Source organism: Xiphophorus couchianus, chromosome 12 (genome assembly GCF_001444195.1).
Source record: "Xiphophorus couchianus chromosome 12, X_couchianus-1.0, whole genome shotgun sequence".
Taxonomy (NCBI): Eukaryota; Metazoa; Chordata; class Actinopteri; order Cyprinodontiformes; family Poeciliidae; genus Xiphophorus; species Xiphophorus couchianus.
The window spans coordinates 25,474,805-25,498,091 of NC_040239.1; the positions used below are offsets into that span (position 1 = coordinate 25,474,805).

Below are 23,287 nucleotides of genomic sequence, written 5' to 3' on the forward strand. Positions count from 1 at the left end.
AAACAACTGGAGATATGTTGCGTATTGCCGTTCACTTGCGACTACAGCTTCAAGTCTTTAAAGGCGTGTCTCTACCGGCTGGGCACATCCAGGCTGAAGGTGTTTTCCATTCCTCTTTCCAGAATAGCTCAAGGTAATTCAGATTAAATTCTGAGCAACTGTGAACATTTTCAAGACTCGCCTCAGATTCTCAATTGGATTTAAGTCCGAACTATGACTGGGCCATTTTGACACATGAATATGCTTTGCTCTAAAACTGGGGGCTCAAGTCTTCTGTTTACAAGTCTAAATCTGACTTTTAAATTAGGTCCAGAAGATGATGAGCAAACTATTTTTGTTAAGTTTGCCTTTGAGAAATAGTATTTAATTTAGCATGCAATTTTTACAAAAATATGTTGTTGTTTTTTTTTTACATATTTGTTAAAAAGTCATCATGTCCCTGACAGTATAATATGAGACATAACTTGTGACAAAAAAAAACAATCAAGCTCCTCTACATCCTCCCTGAGCTACTATTGCCGTCTGCAGATATGCATCCCTCCCGGTAAAAACAACCAACCAGAGCCAGGAGGAGGGTCTTAGCGCTGTCAATCAGCTCATGTAGCCACTGCTCAATGTGCTGATGGCGAAGAAATCACTTAGCATTTATCCACCGTCATCGGCAGCCATGCTAACTTGCCTGAGCATTCATGACAAGTTCCATTGTAGTGGACCAGCTAGGAGGGTATCAAAGAGCAAAGGGGAGCAGCACATACACATGGATGATTGATAGCGATAAGATCCTCCTCCTGGCTCTGATTAGTTGTTTCTGACAGAGCAGTGTATTTGTCAAGATGACAGCAGAACCGTAGGGAAAGGAGCTTGATTTTTGTCCCCAGACCATCTGTCTCAGTTTTAGTACATAGTAATAGTTTCAAAAATATGTAAGAAAAAACATTTTGTTTTATAAAAGTTACATACTGCAGCTTTCAGGCAGCAATTATTTTAATGAACTGAGCCTGCTCCAATGTTTTAATATAAAGTGTAATGAAAAATGTAATTGTGATTTTGAGGTAAATCTGAATAATTTTCCTACTTGTTATGCCCCACATAAGCTTAAATAAACTATGTTATATTTTTTCTTTCATATAATCCACTATGTTATACTGGATATATTTATGTTTCTGGGTTTATGGGTGACCGAGCGGTTTTAAATACAGTACGTTGTTTATATTAAATAATGTGACATTCATATCTTGAAAATAATCCTCTGAGGAATAAAGTCCATCTGGATCAAAGTGCTTCAGAATCCTCTGTGGAACCCGTCCACGGCTGGTCATTTAGCACAGAGGGAAAATTGCCTTAAAATCTGCCTCTATATGTACATCCTACTCACTTACAGCTACTCTTGCAGTCCTTGTGACCCTTTGTCACGAGGTCACACCGTCACCGTGTGTTTTTTTTTTTAAACTCCAGATCTTTGTGAAAGTCTTGAATTTCTTGAATTTCGAACAGAAGCAAAATAAAAATGCAAAAAACATAAACACATCAAAAATAAAATGGACACAATTTGGTGTCACAAATGGATGAATAAATGAATACTGAATTTGTAAGGCTCCAGCTTTCACTAACCAGAAGATTCTGTTTTTGCTAAATTACACAAAGAGCGTTATCTACAGTAAATAAGCATTAATTGCTCAGAAAATTCCAGATGTAGTGTGCATCCTGTCTCCACCATGGTGAAACCTGGGACAGACTTCAACTTTCTTAAACCGTTTTGACTTTGTGCTGTAAAGCCTCGTGATTTCATTTAATCCCGCTGGTGAAACTTCTTGGCAGAAGGTGGCACCTTGGGTTATACCCACATCAAAGTCTGATATTAGTGCTTCATTAGCACTTTGTAATTAATGTGTCAATTTTAAGCTGTAATAAATCCATTGCTCTCAATGGGCTGTCAAAAACGCTGCGTAGAAAATCCTGTGTTCCTGCTGCCTGGCCTCATTAGCAGAATAAAGGCAGGGACATTTTGGCAGCAGGCATGCAATTACACCACAGCAGGGCTGTCCATCAGGATCCCAACATGTAACATGCTGGCTCTAATTTCCTCTCTTTGCTTTCTCAGCTTGTAAATTTCCTATAGTTTATAGAGTTGGCATGAAGTTGTGTCCGAGAAATGTATTGCTATTTAATCGAAGTGCCTTTCCCCCCTCCCCACTAATTTTATCATTTTATTTTTCACCTGATTTATGTGGTTTGAAGTCCTGCTAGAAGCAGCTTATATGTAAGAATTAATTATTTAGAATTTAATAAGCCATCAATCAATATCTTGCAAAGCTATTCATAATAATAAGTATTTGTAAGCATTAGGCAAATGTTTCCATATGTTATCTTGTTACAGTCGTATAGTTCTGTGTATTTTATTGGGATTTTTATATGACCGGTCAACAACTCATTGCATTAAATGAAGTAATATGTCTGTATATATAGATATATATATAAAACTTCTTTACCTGAATGCATTTATCTCCATGTTTTATAAACTACAGTACCTTCCGCTGCAGTTAAAGCTGAAAAGTGTTGAATGGTAAGTTTACATCAGATTTGATTTTGTGGAGACTGAAAAGTTTCCCAGTTCTTTTGTTTTTCCTTCTTTTGGCATAAACACCTCAAGCTCAGTCAGAATGGATGAAGACAGGATGTGAACAACACTTTTCAAGTCTTGCCAGATGTGGGTTTTTAACTGGACCATTTTACTAAATGATTATGCTTTGATCTAAACCATTACATTTTACCCCTGAATGGATATTTACTCTCCTGCAGCCTCCAACAGGTTTTCTTCCAAGATTGGCCTGGATTTTATGTGATATCTTCTGTTGCTTAATAATTTTGTACATTAAATGGCTTGCTGAAAATTTGTTGCAGATTTTTAAGCTGTGTCAAGTGAGAAATGTATCCAGAATTTGGCAATAGGAGCATCTGTGATGCTATTTTGCCTGGAGGTGGATTTACAACGCGGAGACTCTGGGAGCTTTTCTATGCTGAAGCTGGCAAGCATTTAAAGAATAAATGCCCTTTAAAACGCATTTTGAAAATTTCATGGAAAAAGCTAAAAGAGAGGCTCACCTTCACAGCAGGACAATATTCTAAACGTATCTCAATATCCACAACTGATACACGTTACATATTCAGGTTTATACCATACAACCTCAATCATTTCACAGCAGCAGAAACCTGAACTCTATGTTACTGTCAATGATACATTGATGACTGTATTTCTATAGGCAGACACTAATAAAATTAAGGGTGTTGGAAAATTAAATTGGGTATTCAGAGTTGTTGAGGCACTGGCTTTGCCAATCTCAATATAAAAACTGTAAAATTGTTACAACCTGAGAAGTGTTTGTGCTGGCAGATCAACTGAGTTAAAAAAAAAAAAAGTGCCTTATGGGACAGGTTATGATGTGCCCACATTTCATTTCTGCCTCTGTAAAAAGTTCTGTGTGAAATCCAGTAACTATACCGATGAGACGCATTTTAAAAAATGACATAAATTCACTTTTGATCTCAGTGAGCGTGACGATTGCCAAGAAGTTGCAAAAAATAAAAAATAAAAAGAAACCCTAACTGCTCACTCTTATTGGTTTTCCATCAGAGAGACATTTTAGGCTCATGTCCAAAGCCCTCGCCGCCATCTGCATGGCATCACGTATTTCTGAGTTCATGCCAGTGTTTGAGAGAAATTATTTCTTTGGTTTCTGCATAAAAGATGAATTTCAAACTAGGACATACTTATTGGTAATGCCAAGGTTACAGCAAACCTCTGCTGGAAGAGAAGTTTTGGTTGGTGGATGTAATCTGGAGATTCCTCGGCTTCATTTTAACCTGATCTGATCTCCTTTAGGCACAGGTCAACAGTGGCTATAAAACCATAGACTCACAAGAACTCATTTTTTATTTGTTTGGTTCCTCTCAATGTGCTATTTCACTGCATGTTGTGATAAATGGAGGGACCTGGCTGTATTAAAACAATCATTTAGAGGAAAAGACTTTCTGTTGGGGATTTCTTCTTGTGTGAGGGTAACTTTCTTACTTCCTAACTCAGTGGAAGCTGGGAAGTGTGCCAGAAATGCTAAAAGTAGAGTAATCAGGAGAATTTAATCCCTACTGGAAACAGGACAAAGACAGAAAGATTAAAGTCTGTTTAGAAAAATAACATATCTGGATGGGGGCAATAATTTCACTTACTTAGATTGTTTATATTTGGAGATTTGAGGTTCACTCTGAGGTTGGACGTGAAATGTGATCTTTTTGTTTTTGGTTTGTATCATTTTACACAGTAGCCACTTCCCATGGATTTTGTATGGCCAGAAATAATGTATAGTGATATTCTGGGGCAGCGATGAAAGGGCCTCTGTTTTTCCACCTTTACATACCCCAGACTCAGGAACTCGGTGAAACTTGGAGTGAAAAGTGCTGAGATGATTTAAAAGATAAGACAGAGTTTTGGTATCTCTCTGTGTCATTTTTCACATTCATTCATTTCTCTAATTTTGACTCTTAGGGATAGATAGCATTGCAGTGTAATGTAATCCCTAGTATTTTGATGTGAGCTTTCTTTTACCCTTACTAAATTATCTACCACTCACTTTACTTGTGTAACCCATTGGATTCCAGCCAATAGTAGATGTGGAATCATTCATAAGGATTTTTTTTTTGCAGTTTGTCTCAGCTTCAAGTGGAATCAGATTCAAAATAAGCATAAGGAAAGTATACGTGAATATGTTTTTGAATAAGAATGAATATCATGATCTCACTTTCTTGTTCTTTGGTAAATAAATGATGGATTTGTTGTTTTGTTTTCTAAACATTAAAATTTGTTTTAAACAAGGCTGTTCATACTGCAATTTTCAGAACTCTAGAACCACCTACTTTTCATTCCTCTCAGAAGAGTATGCAGCGTGGATGTGGAGAAAGATAAATAGGAGCGAAGAAAATAAAAACTGTTCCTTGAAGAGTAATACCGCCCTCTGCTGTCCACCAGCTGTCTACGAGCCTTACATCCTTTCACATCGTTTTACCAGTATTTACCATTCTGTATTCACCTGACGCCGGCAGGATGTTTATCTCAATAAAAACGTACCGCACTGCATTGCAACGTTACAACAGTATCGCTAGGTGGCGTAAACACATCTGTAAAGAACAGATTCCGTTGCCATGGTGATGACGCTTATCAACGCAAAACGGTCGCATACTAAGGGCATCCGCTACTTGCGCAGTTTATATTTAAGGTTAGTAACCGCTGTCCTCCGCCCCCGCCCCCTTTTCTAATATACGTCTTTGAAAACTCATAAATATATTTGTAATGAATATTACAAACTGGAAGATGTAAATGGAGTGTAAATGTTGAGCGTGTTGTCAGTGTTTCCTCCGGCTTCCCATGGTGCATCGCTTTATTTTGTCTAGTAGCTCAGGGAGATCTGACAGGAACACAGCCGACCGAGGCGAGCCGCTGGCAGCATCACCAACATGACCTGCAAGGTGGAGTGCGCTTAGCCGCTGCGGCTAGCCCGTTCGACCGCTATTTATTGCGCCTTAGCAGCTTCTTGACGGCCACGTATTTTCAGCTGAAAGGTAAGCCGACATACATATTTGCAGTTAACGTTGGGCTGCCGGTTTCGGCGTCCTTAGCTTTCTAGCTAGGCTACATCAATAAAGGCGTAGTAGCTTAATTCACCTGCTCCAACAGAGAGATTATTGCAGTAATTAAAACGTGGCGATTGAACTGCAAAATGCTGCCAGTATGAGCTCGCTTTGCGCATTTTATGCGTCAGACTTAGTTTTATGCAGTAATGTGTGTTTGAAGTATTTTAAATATTCTTGCCTCAGTCAGTTCATTCATGCGCAGTGGTGCAAGGCATCAATAAATACCATGGGTTGTGCCCTATTTTGTGGGTGGTGTCGCATTTTCAGAAACATCCAGAAAGCCAGTAAGCGTTTTTCATGATCGGCACCGTCGTTTTTGAGTACAGCAATTGTTGCGAGGGAAGATTTGTTGCTTCTGGCTTGTAACTAGCCTGTTTGCGGCTCCTTACACCGGACAGCTCCTCCCTGAGTCGCAGCACAACACAACACTGGCTGCAAGGACAGCCTTTGTGATGACCCCCACCAAATGCGGTGATGACATCTTTGTATTGTTAGGAAGCAGCGCGGCTAGGTTTTGTCGAGCTCTGATGCATTATTTGATAACAAGAGTGAATGTCACAGCTTGACTGTTGCTTATTGAAAGTTTACGACACTGCTGGAGGGAAGCAACGATCCCCTGGCTACCGCTGTCAGGAGCAGCAGAGGTATTGTATTCAGGGTGCTGTCCGCAATGCAGGTGCTGAAATGTAAAGTATCAGGGATGCCTGCCGACCTCCTCCCAGATATGTGTGCCATCATGGAGATACAAGCAGTAATCGTTAGGAGACGCACTCTCTCCTCTTGTAAAATTATTTTGTTGCTGTTGTAATGCTCTGGTGTTAGGAACATGAGCAGGGCCGGCCCTACATTTAATGGGGCCCAAATCAGAATTTGATTTGTGACCCCAAATCCAGGAAGGAAGGAAGAATAGATGGACAGATGGCTGGATTGGTTGAATGTAGATAGAACTAGGTTGCAGGTTGATTCTATATGAAATTTAACACCAATGCACACACTGACCAAATAAAAATTGGATTGTTAACATAACTTTAATAATGCAAATGTATTTGTATTAAATTTTATTTTAAATTTTCTATAAATTTGATGTGTTGAGATCTATGTACTACGTAAGAAGTGAAACACTCTTGAGGTTCCTCTCTGGTCTGGAAGTTGTAATGAGCTTTTTCTTACCGGTTCACACTGCAAGACTTAAAATTGTTGGCCGATTTTAAAAACAGAAGACACCTCACACGTGGCTATAAAAAAAAAAAAATCTGTGGTATAGCAGGTTTGGTCCTACAGTGTGTGATGTCCAGCCACACGGCAGGAGCGACACACCACACAGGAACACATTTCACTCATGAACATTCAGATGTTTGACAAAACTCCTCGAAATCAAACTTGAGTTCAGACCTAACAAAGATGGCTATCTAGGACAACATGATGGTTTCTGAAATGTATTTAAACAGAGAAAATAAAACAAAAAGACAGTTCCCCGCCATGTTTTTATTACCTTGCTTTCTGATTGGCATAAAAATCTTGCAGTGGGAACAAGGCAATAGTTTGCTTATGCCTTGGACCAGATTTGAGCAGAAACCTTTGTAGGTTTTCCAAAAATACAAAGCTCATTACAGATACAGCTCATTACAACAGAACAGGAGAGGCCGTATATTTCCCAGTGAAATCTGCTAGAATATATTTTCAATATTGTTGTGCAAAAACTTGAGCTTGATTACAAGAAATTGCTACTAAGAACTTGTATTTGCTTATTTCATGCTGCTGTGATTCATGTATTGTTTATTATTTATGTTCTCTTTTTGGGAAAATATTGATCAACACAGGCAGCACCAGCTGCAGGTATTAAATTAAAACAAGGTGTTACAAAGTTACTGTTCCAAAACCGCAAATGTTTTCCTGCATATTGTTCATGCTTTTGGAAGTCATTTTTTGAGAAACGTGAATTTGAATAAATATGAGTTACAACAGCAACATTTAATTTCCCTTTGGGCTCAGTAAAGTATTTTTGAACTTGAATTTGTTACAGTGTGCTGCTGGTCAGCTGGCTGAAAGAAGTCTACAACCAGTAAAACCGTTCACAGGTAAAACCGTTAGCTGTTTGGAAATATTTATGATCACAAATAGACATAGTAACGGTGGGAAGTCTAAAGAAGCAACACCCTTTACTAGTATTGCTTCAAAGTTTAGCCAGTGTTTATTCAATATTTTTGCAAATATCTGTAAAAGCCAAACTAACGCTAAATGTTCAGCACTTAGATTTTGTTATGCTTTGTATTTATGTGCAGACAGTGCATTTGATTTGAGAATGTTACAGTAGGAGACTTGTGTTGGCTTAGGATAGTATCTTCTTCCTAATGTCTGATGCTGCTGCAGCTCATGTATAATTCATCATTCTTCATCTCAGTTTGAAAAAAATACAGATGGGTGAATTTGTGCATAAAAAACAAAAATCAAAGGAGACCCAAACATGACGTTTGATTAACTTTATTGAAAGGATTAAGCTAATCTTAATCCTCTTTTTATATCCGCCATGCTGCAGTATGTTGCATGAGCTGTGTTGATAGTGAAGTTGTCTGAGGTCATGTCTTTGCGAGCGGAAAGCTTTCTGAGCTATTCTAGGAAAGAGCTGGGATGAGAGATATGCTTGCAGCACAGGGTTTACCGGAAGGACTTCACATTACTCATCAATAATAGATTATCCCCTCAGCCTTTATGACACACCGCTGGCTGTGTTTGTTCTAAACAGTCTGGGTTTTTGGTGCTGGCACCGCCTCTTACTTTTCCCCATGAAAATGAAAACATTTGCGCATCCGCTGAGTCGAGGGAGCCCGCTCAGTCAGGTGTCTTAGGATGAATTATTCATGTTGGTGAGATGGTCATGTAAGAGTGAAAAGCTCTGGGATATTGAATTGAAGCTCTTTCCTGTATGCAGAGAGAGGGTGTGGAGGGGCATACAGGCATCAGTGTGCTGTTATCTCTTAGTCTGATGTTGGTGTCTCTCAGAGGGTGGAGATTGTTAGATAGAGTGATTATGTCTCTTTGTGGCCTGAAGGGTGTGGCATGACAAGGAAGGAAGAGGAGTTTTTTTTTCTTCAAGCTGATCTGCCACACCCAGTGGCAGCATCGTATGCATCAGTGTATGAAGCTTCGGTGTCTTTGGTAGTCATGGTATGGATACTGAGCATGAATCTCAGTTTGTTAAAAAAATCTCTCCCAAATAGGGCTGCACAACGGATCTTAAATAGACCATCATCCAAATAAATCGCAAAAGACTGCTTGGAATGCAGAATTTGTTGGCTAACATATTGTTGTAAATTCACACTTTGCATGCCGATATGATATTCAGCCTGCTGGATGGAGTCTCACTGCAGTAGATGCTCTCATCTGACAGATTCTTAGGGGTGAGCATTTAGCGTATCGTTTATCATGATACATTTCTTTGAAAGTTCTTGTCATTTTATCATAATTACGATATTGCCTCAAAATATTAGGATAAAACTTTTAAGTATATCGCACAGATTCTAGTTTCTTCTAGTTTTATAAAGATGTACATGAACATTCTAAAATAAATGTAATTTTTATTGTGGTAGCACGATGTCGCACTGTTTTACTAGCATAAAACAAAAGGATGACTAAGTGGAGAAGTACCTCCTGGGGGGAAAAAATGCTGTGGAGCTTCTTGATGCCCTCGTGGTTTGTAGGCTGAACTGTGACAAAATTGGGTGTGGTGGATGGCTTGACACTTTCTGTCTTTGTGGGTTTAAGGTTCCAGGGGTGGTGGGGATCCAAACAGATATCGCCATGGCCTCAGCAAACGTAACTCTGGAGAATCAGCTGCACAGTGCTCAGAAAAACCTGCTTTTTCTGCAGCAGGACCATGCTAACACACTAAAGGGGCTACACGCAGAGATCCGCCGATTACAGCAGCAATGCACAGGTGAGCGCATGCATTATCAGCTTCTTGGTTCTTTGGTAAGTCAGTATATTTCAGAGCATTTCAAATGCAGAAAAGCTGAATTATCATGGCGGCAAAAAATTATTTAATGACCAAAACAAAGCACAACGTTCTCAATCCTCAAAGCTTAGTTTCTGGGGAGCAATTTGTTGGACAGATACTTTGTTCCATGTTTCAACCTCATCTTTCTTTTTCACAGATTTGACATATGAGCTCACCGTGAGAAGCTCCGATCCATCAGGTAAGCTACTATTGCCGTGCATTATGCAGTTATTGCTAAAACAAACAATGGAATCAGAACACTGGAATGATTTTTTTGATTATTAAAATTTTAGTTAATTTTGTAAAGAAAAGCATGCATGTCTTTACTAGCTGAAATGAAATCATTCTTAATCATGGATTATATTTTAGCTCATGTCAATAAACATCCATCAACTGACAATTCCATCCTAACCCACTTCATTTGCTATTGCCTTTTTAAATCTGTGTCTGAAATTGTCTGCTCTTTTGTCCTGCTCTGCATCTTTAAGCTCCTTTAGGGTGTGGGGTTGTAGTTCAGGCATTATTTGAGGTGCTAATTTAAAATGCTGATCTGCTACTCCCAGTTGTAAAAACAATATCCTATTGCCACGGTTACACACATTCACAACTTGTCTGAAAGTAAAAAACAAGACAAGTAAAAACAAAAATCCTTCTAAGTGCACAGCATCCAAAACCAGACATTCCACATATTGGAAGAGTCAAATTTAGCTAAGGACTTAGCATTTTATAAGAAATAGTGTAGTCTTGCAAGCTATACTCATCTGTGCTAATGACTAATTTAAGATGTCAAAGAGATTTTAATTGCCTCTGCTCCAACTCTGAACAATTTATAATCATACATATTAGGAAGACCAGAAAAAAAAAGTTTGCATGTTGTTCTTATCCCTGCTTATAATCCAAGAGAAAGTGTGGCTGGCTAAGATGGTCATCAGTGGATCAAAGCTTTTTGGAAAAACTGGAGATTGTGAAATCTGAAGCAAAATGTCAGTTGCTATTAATAACATTCTATATCAAATTAATTCAGTAGTCACTTTCATGTAAAAAAAAAAAAAAGTCAGATAAATTCATGTGCGATTTCAAAATGTTGTGATGGCATCTAAGGGAGTGCTCCACTTTCCAACAGCAGCTACAGAGCAAACTCTGCACCACAGAGACCTGTAAATGAATTTCACCTGCTGAAATAGCTTTCTCTGCCAGCTCTCTTCCCTGGTAACAAAGTCTTACCCAGGAAGCACTGCTCTGTCTCTCTGACTCACTGCTGTTGATTACAGCTCCCCCAGCTGCCGCTTCCCTCTAAACCATGATGCGATGAAGTCACATCCTCGTCTGATTCACGCTCTGCTGGTGAAGGTGTCTTTAATATGAAGGGTGCCATGTGAGATCACGGTGTGACGATGTAGGCTTTTTGACAGAGCTGTGTTGGCTCAACATTGCTAAAGCCTCCAGTCTGACTCGCCATCATGTTAGTATGGGATATCTCTTAGATTGGAGTGCAGGAAATGAGATTATCTGTTGCAGCACTAATGCACAGCGTCCAACCTGCTCACTGCAGCTGCGCCAACTGGGCTTGACAAGCACCAGCCCCCCATGAAGGGAATACGATACTCTTGTTTCCAACCACTCAATTTTTTAAATGCGAGACTCAGATCAGAAAATGAAAAGTGAGGTGAAAGTTTCTAAACATTTGAATATAAAACAACGATAATTTCAGCCCCTCCAGGACATTATGATGTTGGGGTTTTTTTTAAGTTTTATTTTTGCTATAACATAGTCTGACAAAAAAGTTGAAATTGTTGCGCATACCTTCCATTTCTTCTCTTTTTTTTTATCAAGTAATCTCTCCTTACCTGAGAAAACCCTGCATCATCGTCCTGCTGCTGGCCTCTGCTCTAATGTCTTCTCTCTTCCTGTTTGCTCTTTCTATTGTGACAATAAAGATTTCCTTTAAGCATATGGAAACAATGAGCACAACCTGTGAACAGAAATTAAAGAGGCTTGGGTTTATTCCTGGCATTAACTAACAAGCAAGGATGTAAAACAGGAAACAACGACATTAATATTCTTGTAAACAAGCTTTATATGACATCCTGGCATTTATTAATCATCATTTAGCTAGCAGTATCTGCATGCAGCATCATTACTCAACTTACTCGGTTTGTTTGGATGAAAACTGGAAAGTTTTTTTGCCTTTTGGCTCTGGCTAGTTGCTGGAGATGACACAAACCGTGTAGCTCAGCGTTGATCTTCCCTTGGTGATGAGATCCACAGGTGTAACCGGTGTCATCATGCCACGCTCATGATGCATTTAAAGACGGTTACGAAAATCACATTGTCATAACAACCGATTGAACATCCATCCATTTTCTGTTCACCCTTGTCCCCAATGGGTTTGGGAGGGTTGCCGGTGCCCATCTCCAGCTACGTTTCGGGCGAGAGGCGGGGTACACCCTGGACAGGTCGCCAGTCTGTCGCAGGGCAACACAGAGACATACAGGACAAACAACCATGCACACAACACTCACACCTAGGGAGAATTTAGAGAGACCAATTAACCTGACAGACTCCCACAGTCCATGTTTTTGGACTGTGGGAGGAAGCCGGAGTACCCGGAGAGAACCCACGCATGCACAGGGAGAACATGCAAACTCCATGCAGAAAGACCCTGGGCCAGGAATCGAACCCAGGACCTTCTTGCTGCAAGGCAACAGTGCTACCAACTGCGCCACTGTGCAGCCCACCGATAGAACAGTGGTAACGAAGTGCGGGGGACTTTTCTTGTATATGTGCAGAGGCACAAATACAAGAAAAGCGGGAGACATGTCCCACGCGTTACCCATGACTGTATACACAGTATAAAAAAATCTTATACAAAATGGTTTCTGCAACAAAAAAAAAAGGCGAATGTTGCGCTTTTATCTTACAAGTTGTGAATCAAGGGGTTAAATTAGAAGGGGGTGGAAGGGATTTGTAAAAATTCAGCCGAGTTGCAGTGATCATTTTTTTTCAGAAAAAAAATTTTATAAAAAAAACTTTAAGGTGATTGGTCAGATTTTGCAGAAACGTTATGATAATTTGTAAAACAAATTCCAAGTCTACGCAAAATAGACTTGGAATAAGCTAAGCACAAAATTTGCGAATGATGACTGAATTTGCATTAGAAGTTGACTGTAATTTTCTGCACACACAGTACAGCACAGACAGTCGGCTGCAGTGAGGTGTTGCAGAGTCAGGTAGGAGCTGCAGTGATGGAGATGAGAGCCAATAATAGCTGTAATGTGAGACCAGAGCTCTCTGACCACTGCAAACGACTCTCCAAAGGATCCTGCTGTCTCTCTCTGTGCTGACAGACTGTCTTAACTTAATGCCTCAGCGTTTAGTCGAATGTGTGTTTTTTTTCTTCTTCTTCTTCTTGTCTATGTCTTATTTATATCACACATTTAACAGCTGTGATGTTGCTCATTACTGTGTGTGCAGACAGCAGCGAGGAACGATGCAGGGAGCTGCAAAGGAGGTGTGAGGAGCTGGAGGCCCAACTTAAAAAGAAGGAGGAGGAGAACACCGAGCTGCTCCGGGACCTGGAGCAAAAGAACGCCATGATTTCGGTCCTGGAAAACACCATCAAAGAGCGGGAGAAGAAGTACCTGGAGGAGCTTAAGATGAAGAGCCACAAGCTGGTCGTGTTGTCTGGGGAGCTGGAGCAGAGGGCAAGTACCATCGCTTACCTCACCTCGCAGCTTCACGCCACTAAGAAGAAGCTTTTGGCCGGAAGTTCCTCCGAGGCGAGTCCCAACGTCAGTCCCATCAGCTCCTACAAGCCGACGCCTCCCCCCGCCAAGGACAGGCAGCCTGAAACCCCGCGTCGCCGGATGAAGAAGAGCCTCTCCCAGCCTCTTCACCCGGAGCTAACGGAGGTGTACCGCCTGGGCCCGGACGGCAGGCGGGTTGTCCTGCGAGAGCCGGTCGACGCCATGCCCGACCCGACGCCGTTCTTGCAGGCAGCCCGGGAGTCTCCCGACGCGCAGCAGGTAGTGCGTGAGCGCCCCTCAGTCATCCCTCCCATCGCCTCCGACCGCTCCCCCATCCCTCCCCTGGGCGCCGCGGCCAGCCCCCGACACAGCCCGGCTCGGGAGCGCCAGCACAGGGCCCACGTGGGCGTGGCGCACCGCATCCCGCACGGCACCTCTCCCCTCGCCCCGCCGCAGGCCGAGCTGGAGACGCTGGCAGTGGACCAGGTCAACGAGGACAAGGTTCTGCAGAAGCGCTCGGAAGCCGATAGGACAGTTTAACACTGCAATGCTGCACCTGCGCATTAACACAGATGCACATCTAGGGCCAGATGCATAAAACTCTGGTTTTATGACTAAAAGGAGCGTGACCACAAAGGCAAAAATGTGTTTATGCATTCTGTTTGCCAGATTTATAAAGAGTGCCTTGCAGAGGTATTCACACTGCTTGAACTGTTTCAGATTTGATCACGTCATCACCGCTAACTTCAGTGCATAACTTTAAAAAGGGAAGGAAAATGATACATGTCTTTTTAAAAAGTGTTTTAAAAAGCCATAGTAATAGTATTAACCACACTATTCCCAAAAAAACTCCCAATGAGTTTTTTTTCCCTTCTATTCACATGCTCTCATACTTTGCTCAACCTTACGCTTCATTTTTAAGTCTTTGCAGCCTTTAACAGGATCAATTCCTTATCACCCACCACAGCATCATACTGCCACCACCATGTTTTACCCCTGAAGTGGTGTGTTCAGGTTGTGCTGGTTTTCTGCAATACATCAGTGTTTTTGCATGTCGAAAGTTCGGTTTTGGTCTGTTTTGTCGCCTTCCTGCGACAAAATGAATGAATATTGAATATTTTTAATGAGATTAATTTGCACACAGGGAACTCTGCTTGGTCTGGATTTGATTTAAAGGTGTCCGAGTATAGAGAGCCGAATACATATGCATGTTCTTGTTGTTTGTAACATTTTAGAAACCGACTATCATTTTCCTTCCCCCGCACAATGGGGCAGAAATTTCTGTTGACCTATTGCATAAAATTCAATAAAATACACTGAAGTTTGTGATTTGAATGTAAAATGTCAAAAAAAAAAGAAGAAAAAGTTCAAGGCATATGAATACCTTTATCAGACACTGCGGAATGTGCTTCTGCCAGTACATCCGAATCATTTTGAAATTTTACACTCATGCACTTCCTTCATACTTTAACCCCATTTCTGGCTTAAGGTATGGAGGAAATGTGTTTAGTCTCGGCTGTGAGCCCATGAACACAACAAAGCCTGAATTAAAATCCGTTACATATGCAACTCCACTTTCTAAGTTCAAAGCAACGGACCTCGACGGAAGGAAAATAGAAACAGTATTGCACATGTGGGGCTTTAAAGCACACTAGCCTACATATCGCCCTCTGCAAGAAGCTAAAGCAGCAAAATAATGGTTCTATTAAAGTCTTACCAAGGTCTTCCAACTCCTCCAGATGAGCCTGCTTGTTTCATTTGACCTCAAATTCTGTTTTTGTGGTTTTAGTTTAATATCTCTCACACATTGAGACATACAAACAAATCCAATGTGTAGAGAAGGGTACATGCATTATGTTTGGTTTTTGCACTATTTATGCATCTGACCCTAGCGTATACACACTTACTTACACTGCAAGAACAGCGAAGAGCCTGAACCACTGTGCAGCCTGCTTTTTACACAACGCAGCAGTATCAACAAAAGCGTCATTTTGTGGTACTCCATGAGGACCATTACGTTTTCTTCTTCTACGGTAGAAATGGACTACTGTAAAGCACGCCAAATGAGTTTTATTAATCTCCCAATGAGTTGTGTTTTTTTTTTTTTGTACTTTTCACATCTTGACCTTTTTGCTTCGACCTGTCGGATCTGTTTTATGTGGTGCAAACAACCAATTCTCAGCCAAATATCTGCGTCAGTGCCTGCTTAACCGGCCTAGTCGTGCTCAAGCTGTGAAACGTAGTCATGGCTAGAAGTCACCGTTACATATCTGGAGTACAGAGGAGGTAGCAGCAGTCTATATAGCAAGACGTCAGCAGCAGCTTCGTAGGATAGAGGTGACATAATAACACTGCTGCTCCGTAAATGTCTTTTTTATTTGGTATCTGTATACTCACGTGACCGTAGGTAGAAGCTGCGATGTGTGTAACTGAAATGTGCCGGTTATCGAGTTGAAGCTTTTCCTTTGCTTCGTAGAAGGAAGCAGCGCTGGACATATTTTAATGCAATATGGATATTTATATATATATATATATATATATGGAAGTAGGGAGTGTTTCTGCGTGTGTGAGCGAGGAGGAGAGTGCGAGCGTGTCTGAGGAAAGATGATGGAGGATTTCGTTTAGGTTTGAACAATATTCATTAATGCTTTTTGTCGTACAAGGGCATTTTTAAAACACTGCTGGACATTGTGATATTACCAACTGTACTTTTTAAAAGGCTGTCAATTTGTAATGAGTTGTTTTTTTAATTTATTGTTTATTAATGACCCAGCGGGAAAAAGAAGAAAGACAAAAAAAGAGAAACAACAATCCTGATGCACTCTGTACCTATCACACCACCACAATAATGGTAATTAAATCTCTTAATAGCCTGCTTTTCACAATAAAATCACTTGTCATTAAAGAATACAAATTATTGTTTTACTGCCATGCTTTTGGTTTGGTTACTTGGTTCGAATGAGTGTCAGAAAAGCTGGAGGAAAGGTCACTTTACTGGGCCAGGTTTGTTTGTCAACAGCGGTGACCCTAAGATGAGGTACGGGGGAAATGTCACAAAAATATTCAGTATTTTTTTATTTTTTATCATGGATAGTGACACATCGGATGACTTGCCATTTTGAACTCAGGACCGCCATTTGTGCTTCAGCAAGAATATAAACTGACATCTTGTCACACTATTACAGTTAGATGATTATTAGATTACCAAACTTACTAATCAAAAGGAGAAATAACCCAAGACAGTGGATTTTAACTTGAAAAGGACAGAAGTTGCCATGACGCAGAGAAGTCACCTTAAAACTATTTTGTCGGACATTGTCAGACATTTTGAAACAATCAAATGAGAAGAGGATTCACAATGTTGTCCAATAGGTCAGTGTTGCTAGGATGAGTGTAGACCAACAGGGCTTTTTATCTTTTATTGATTTAACGCAAATATACCTCAAGACAAGTGATTAAAATAAATTTTATTTTTTGACAAACATATTTGGTTAAACTCACTTTAGGCATTCTTTTCCATCCTTCCCGGTACATCTCAACAATAAACTTGGTTATGATAAATCATTTGGCATTACACAGCTTCATCTTTACACCTCAGAAGGCCACTGTCACACACTTTACACAACGGTCTATGACGAGCATCCATGTAGAATCCATAAACACAGGACAAACCATTTGTACGGTTCTCTTAACCGGTTTATAAGCATTCCCGCTGGAGCCAAAGGGTTATTCAAATTACGACAGCAAGCAAGTTAAAAAGTAGACCGGCACTATTTGTTGGAAAGTCCAGACTGGCATGCCTCCTCTGTACTTGTCTTTATTGAAAGAAGTAAAGTGCTTTGTTTTGAATTGGATGTCGATGAAAATCACTGAGCAGCCTCTGCTCTCCTCTCTGGTGACGTTGCCTTCCTCTGTGGAGATCCTGAAAACAAAGACAGTTGACCGACATGTCGTCTGGAACGGCTGAAAGACGGAAAGAACTGAAGGAATCTGAAGGTGCGCACCTGTTTCTGATAAGGTTAACCGATTCAGTTCCTCCTCTAGCGCGTCAGCGGTAACATGCAAGTGGCCGCGGGGTACGTCAGGCAGAGAACTGAGGATCTGCTCACCGGCGGGACCCAGGCGGTTCGTTGGGACTGCAGGTAGACCTGATGTGTTCACATCTGGCTCTGACTCATCCAGCAACGCTTTCAGCTCCTTCTCCAACTCGTCCATGTCTTCATCTACTTACAAAATGCATAATACGTCAATAAACTGATCACTCGTTATTAGACTTATCGCGTAGAAGTGTTGGGGGGGGATGACTGCAAGGCACAAGAAAGTTCTATTTTTTTTTTTGCAAAAAAGCAGCCGTTAGAATTATAAGCACAAAAAAACGCTACAATGGTCCAACAAATCAATTGTTCTTCACATTCATGGAATTTCACGACTTGGTGGACTACTATGTTCTGCAAGTTATGCTTAAAAATACAAACAGTATGTTACCGACACATAAACAACAACAAAAATTATAATAAAGATGGCATTTATAATTGGGGAGGATCAGAAGTAAAAAAACACAAAGTCAGAACTAAACAAATGGAACAATCATCTAAAGAAACTAAAGAGACTATACATTTTTACTTTTAAGAAAATATTAAAATATAATAGGCTAAAATGAGACACATTGACACAGCACTTTACTGAGTCAAGTGCACAGTAAAGCACTTGACTTTACTGAACAAGAAGATTTTTTCTTTTTTAATACACCGTTTTGTGTATTAAATAATACCACAAAAACACCAATAATGATCCCTGTTGTGTTGCAACAGTGATCATTATTGGTGGTTGATTGGTGCTTAATTCCTTATGTTATAGTAAATGTACTTTTGAGAGAAACATTTGCTTACATTTACATGTGACATGATCCTATTATGCTAAAAATGAATAAAATAAATAATAACGAAAAAGAAAATTAAACCAAGTAGGAACAGAATGACTTACCTGCAGCAGTTACACCACTGGAAATGGTTTGATTCACCTCATCTTGCGTGTCGCATAACTGTTAATATGGAACAGGAGCCCATAAAAAAATGATAAAAATCTAATAAATAATCGAAATATATCAGCTCCTGTCTTAACGACGACTGCGTACCTCCTGGATCTGATCCACCAGGCTCTCGGCGCGGTCCACAGTCATATCTTTAAGCGACATCCTCAGAGCAGACACTCCAGCCTGGTAGGCCTGCATAACCTGCACACACACCAGAACACACCCTTTAACCAATGAAGGAAAACTTCGTTACAGAAGACATGTTGACGTCTAAGATTTAAGGCCCTTCATACCATCTTATCGGTTTGCGACTGCGCTATTCGTTCCAGGATTCCCCTGATGGTCTCCAGCTTGGCGAACAAGCTGTCTGCTCTCTTCTCCACTCTCTTCCGGCCTCTCAAACACCTCAGCGCCTTGGAGATGGAAATTCAACTTAAACGGCTGCTGTGATTTCGAAGGTCGCGTCTTAAAGTTTCTGTTTATAATGACCTGTGTTTTCTTCCCGTCTCGCAGCAGAATTCTTGCTTCCTCTTTGCACCTAGAAATAATTTTTAAGAGTGCAATTTAGTAAAAGAAAAAAGTAGAGATAAATTACTAATGCACCAAACCTGCGGCTCTTTGCACAGGTTTGGTGCGTCCTGTAAGACGCACAGGAATACTTCAAAGCTATGAATTTATTATTGCGATAGCATAATCCTGCAGTGAAAACATTGAAAACTCCTCTGCCCCCAAAAAGCAACCTTTATTTTTTTTCTTGAAAATTAATTGTTTAATCATCAGAATCATCAATAAAATAATCAACTATTGAAATTATCTTTAGTTGCGGCACTAAAAAAGAACAGGAATAAAGACTGAGCTTTTTCACAACAATCACTTCTGGTAAGTCTTGTAAAACAAAGGATGAACATGTGGAAAAGCAAATTATGCTCAGTGTCAAGTCTGATAGTGGGCCTGCGATGCTGTGGGACACTTTCCTTTGCAAAAGCCTCAGCAAAGTGCATGTTATCCTTAAGCCACATTAAAGTGCAAATATATTTGATTTAATTACTGGATTACAAAAACATATCTTCAATTTGTTTCCTCAGGGCAATTTAAAGGCTGTTTTTTTCAGTATTTTTCATTGTGAGATTATGCTAAACAACAAGCATCCAAATCTAACCCTCTGCATTTGGCTCTCTTGAATTAAAGTAATTCTCACTTCGTACACAAGAACTAGACGTCTAACAGGAATGTTCATGTCTAAGATCAACCTGTCAGCCTCCAGGCTCAGTTTCTGCACACGCTCTTCCAGAAGTTTCTCGCTGCGCTGCAGCTGGTAGATCCCGATGTCTACGTCACTAACCGGAGACACACGATCCTGTCCTGGCTGACAAAACTTCACAATCTGGAAAACAGAAGAAATCAGGTACGTCTTCATGAATCGTACAAAGTACTTGTGTTGTATTTTAAAACTTTTTAGTTGCCTTTGATTAGAGCTGCACAACATATGAAAAACAATATTCTGTCACCGCGTATTATGAAGCACTGCCTAGATTGTAGTACGTGTTAGCTAATAATTGATACTCATTCAGACTGTTTATTTTTGTTATATATCTGGTGCCACTTGTTGTAAAGAGTTCCTGAGGGTAAATAGTTCGTTTTAAATCATTAAGAAACTATAACTAATTTGTTTAGCAGAGTTACAATAAAACGTCCTTGTTCAGACAGAAATATTGACCATCTGTGTTCTGCTATCGACCTAAAACAGAAAGATAATAATCACATCACTGTGGTGACATTCTTGAATCATGTTTTCCTAACATCGTGCAGCCCCAACAGTGATTATATTGTTTTACCTTCTCTCCCTCGTGCAAGGAAACTATGACCAGCTTGTCCTTCTGCAGCTGCAGCAGAGCCATGCACAGGGTGCTTTCATCAGCGCAGATGTTGGAGGCGAGAGTGCACAGCTCTTGAAATGAGATGATGGAGCAGCTTGAAAAGTCACTGCTTCGGTAGACCTTTAGCAGTTCCGCGGCTTTCTCCTGAAAAAGAAGAGGAACGAAGTTGTATCACCACGTCTCGCGCCGAAATAGGAAACCACCCAGTACAGCTGCATCTTAAAACAAATCTGACTGTGCAGTAGATGCAGTGCCCTTATGAAAGTATTCCCAACCCTTTTCTTGAAAAAACCCGACCAAAACCAACTCAATTTTATTAGCAATTTATGCAAGAGATCAACACACAACAAAAAATGTCATGCATTTGTATCCAGCACATTTACTCTGATAACCCAAAGAAAATCCAATGGGAGATGGGGACCGACTACACATGCATGCCACACTTTTCAGAGTCCTTTTTTTCTAGTTTGTGGTTGTAATGTGTCAAATTAAGCAGAAGTTAAAGCGTTATGCAAAGGACTGCATCTTCTAGCTGAAATTCAACCTATGGAAACAACAAGAGCATGGCCAACCTTTACTAGCTCGATAACAACGAAAGACTCCTCCAGAGGAACTCTGTTGCTGCCCAGAAGCGTGGAGAAGGTCCACTTGAGTGGCTTCACTAGCAGCATCCCCACACTCCAGGAAACCCACCCACAGTCCACGCTGGCGGCGAACTCAGACTCTCTTTGGATCTTCCCACACCTGAGAGAGAGAGAGAGAGAGAGAGAGAGAGAGAGAGAGAGAGTTAACATGACTTGACAATAATACTGACAAGCACCGACCCGTCCACGGTTACCTGGCCATGGTCTGGATTACAGTCGAAAGGCCCAGCGGTGTTTTCTCTTTCCTTTGGAAGGTTTTGTTGAGGTCCTGTAGGTTGACAACCACGGAGCCGCGCCGCCTGCAGCTCCGCATGATGAGAGCTGTCCAGAAGTCCATCTTACTGTCCCAGTCCGTGGTGTTCACGTCCCGGTTCTCCTTGAACTCGGAGAACATAAAGTTCATCCGCTCGTCGTCGTTCCACTCGGGTGGCAGGCTCATTTCCGACGTGCTAGACATTTTATAAAGCCCACACTGAAAAGGTTCTGGTTCGCCACTTAAACCAGCTCGTCACGGTAACTTGGTTGCGAGGATCGCTGGGTTAACACTGGCAACAGTGAACTCGAGAGAGAAGGCTAGCATTAGCAGCTACTGCTAGGTAACATGTAGGTTCACACATCTTTTGTCGAAGAAAATTACAGCTCCGCTGTTCAAAATCAACTGTCAGAGACTTTCACTTCGCCACGGTGTTGTAAACTCATGCTAACACGGAGCTAGCTTTTACATATCAACAAAAAAAATGATTGTGTGTGTTTATTATTCACGCCAAGACGGGGAAGCGGCGGCTTTCCCTCTGCTCTGGTGGGCGGTAACACCAGGTTACCGCCCACCAGAGATGCGCTGTAGAGAAAAGAAAGCGCACCCAGCATTTTGCTCAGGAACTTCACAGTTGCAACATTTGTACGCAAGAGGTCAATGTTTTTTCTGGGAAAAAAACATGAGGGCCTGGAAACCGTGGAAGCATAGAGCTACCACCCCACCAAAGGAATAATATAGAACTATGTTACATAATAATATTGTTTTTGTGACAGTTTACAAGAGGTGCGTAGTAACTAGTTACATTCACTTGAGAAACTGTTTGGGGAAGATGTTGCGGAGTTGTTTTTCTACACCACACGTTTAATCTTTTCTTACATAGTGTTATTATGAATTATCACTACTATTACTTTATTTCTGGATACTCTTATCAACTGAGTAACTTCACTGAATGAAGAACAAACATATTTTAGTCAAAAACGTACCAGACATAGAGACACACCAGTTTATGTTTAAATGAAGCATCTTGTTTGCACCCAAGATTCATTGTTCTAATATTGTTTTCTATCTTTTGAACCTATTGTGCCGTTTGGAGGTCAAGAAGATACAGTGAAGATATTAATTTCAATTGGAAGTACTTTACCCTGGTCTACATCACCTACTACAGATATCTGTTTCATATGTTTTATAGTGAAAAAGAAAATATGTGTTTCTGCCTGACTTTGTTATCCGGCAATTATCGTATTTATTTTGCACATTCATCTTTAAAATACCAGAAATTGTACATATATCATCAGGTAGATGATATTTTTCATCTACCTGGTGACATTTTTTAATATCAAAATACATGTTCTGATCAATTACTCAATACTCAAATAATCTTAGTTTCTTGAACTGCTACTTTTTACTTTTCCTTGAGTAATATACTGAATCAGGGACCTTGTAACTTGAGTACAATTTCTGGGTATTTTCCCCATTCTACCACAAGATGGCACTGTTTCCTTTTGCTGCAGTTCCATAAAAAATATTCACTAATCAAATACAGTTAGATTCAGAAATACTAAAGTAATACCAGAAGGCAATTGAATGTTCTTGTAACTCATACAATTTTCTTCAATGAGTTGTACATATTGATGGCCGTGGGCAGGATCGATCTCCTGTAGCAGTCTGTATCAGAGCAGTCTGAAAGAAGCCTCTGACTAAAGGCACTGCCATGCATTTATTTGACCTTTCTTTTCTAGAAATCAATTGCATTATAAGCAACAGACATAAGATTATTTATTTATTTAAATTATAATATTTGATCTTACTAATAGGGCCAAAAAGAATACCATTCATAAGTTCAAAAATAATTTTAATTCAAAAATGTATCCCAAAGGGAAATTAAATGCTGTTGTAACTCATACTAATTCAAATTCTTCAAAGAGTTACATAGATAGTGATGGCAGGAAAGATTTCATGTCTTTACAGTGAATTTTAAGAAGTTTCTGACTGTAAAGGGAGAAACAATAATTTCTACCATTACATGTGAAATATATTTTGAATTCTACATTATATT

At 40.3% G+C, this 23,287-nt stretch overlaps 2 protein-coding genes across 6 annotated transcripts; one reads left to right on the top strand and one right to left on the bottom strand.

Moving 5' to 3' along the window:
* The first annotated feature begins 5,193 nt into the window (after window positions 1–5,193).
* On the top strand, window positions 5,194–16,348 carry ccdc92 (coiled-coil domain containing 92). Of its 4 annotated transcripts, none has more exons than XM_028034253.1 (6): window positions 5,204–5,267; window positions 5,446–5,610; window positions 7,706–7,760; window positions 9,445–9,616; window positions 9,834–9,875; window positions 13,151–16,348. In XM_028034253.1, exons 4-6 carry the CDS (start codon window positions 9,481–9,483, stop codon window positions 13,960–13,962), a joined length of 990 nt encoding a protein of 329 aa, XP_027890054.1. In that variant the 5' UTR covers window positions 5,204–5,267; window positions 5,446–5,610; window positions 7,706–7,760; window positions 9,445–9,480; the 3' UTR covers window positions 13,963–16,348. The 4 variants fall into 4 exon arrangements, with proteins under 4 accessions (XP_027890056.1, XP_027890054.1, XP_027890055.1 ...); XM_028034254.1 differs by having other exon boundaries at window positions 5,215–5,267; window positions 5,443–5,610; XM_028034255.1 differs by lacking the exons at window positions 5,446–5,610; window positions 7,706–7,760 and having other exon boundaries at window positions 5,194–5,267.
* Window positions 16,349–16,827: 479 nt separating this feature from the next.
* On the bottom strand, window positions 16,828–21,746 carry chmp7 (charged multivesicular body protein 7). 2 transcript variants are annotated; one of them, XM_028034250.1, is made up of 10 exons: window positions 21,170–21,746; window positions 20,904–21,075; window positions 20,290–20,475; window positions 19,705–19,838; window positions 18,944–18,992; window positions 18,748–18,867; window positions 18,557–18,655; window positions 18,406–18,463; window positions 17,427–17,648; window positions 16,828–17,344 (listed from the first exon to the last, which is right to left on the bottom strand). In XM_028034250.1, the coding sequence occupies exons 1-10, from the start codon at window positions 21,430–21,432 to the stop codon at window positions 17,289–17,291; spliced, it is 1,359 nt and encodes a 452-aa protein (XP_027890051.1). In that variant the 5' UTR covers window positions 21,433–21,746; the 3' UTR covers window positions 16,828–17,288. The 2 variants fall into 2 exon arrangements, with proteins under 2 accessions (XP_027890051.1, XP_027890052.1); XM_028034251.1 differs by having other exon boundaries at window positions 16,873–17,344; window positions 17,427–17,645; window positions 21,170–21,744.
* Between the last annotated feature and the right edge of the window lie 1,541 nt (window positions 21,747–23,287).

Excerpts from the sequence above, each read along its gene's own strand:
- chmp7 (XM_028034250.1), bottom strand. The coding sequence starts at position 21,432 with ATGTCTAGCACGTCGGAAATGAGCCTGCCACCCGAGTGGAACGACGAC. Across the intron at positions 19,839-20,289 it reads CCTTGCACGAGGGAGAGAAG|ATTGTGAAGTTTTGTCAGCC; the intron begins GTAAAACAATAT and ends TCTGTTTTCCAG. Across the intron at positions 18,656-18,747 it reads AGTCGCAAACCGATAAGATG|GTTATGCAGGCCTACCAGGC; the intron begins GTATGAAGGGCC and ends GTGTGTGTGCAG.
- ccdc92 (XM_028034255.1), top strand. The coding sequence starts at position 9,481 with ATGGCCTCAGCAAACGTAACTCTGGAGAATCAGCTGCACAGTGCTCAG. Across the intron at positions 9,617-9,833 it reads ATTACAGCAGCAATGCACAG|ATTTGACATATGAGCTCACC; the intron begins GTGAGCGCATGC and ends TCTTTTTCACAG. Across the intron at positions 9,876-13,150 it reads GAGAAGCTCCGATCCATCAG|ACAGCAGCGAGGAACGATGC; the intron begins GTAAGCTACTAT and ends CTGTGTGTGCAG.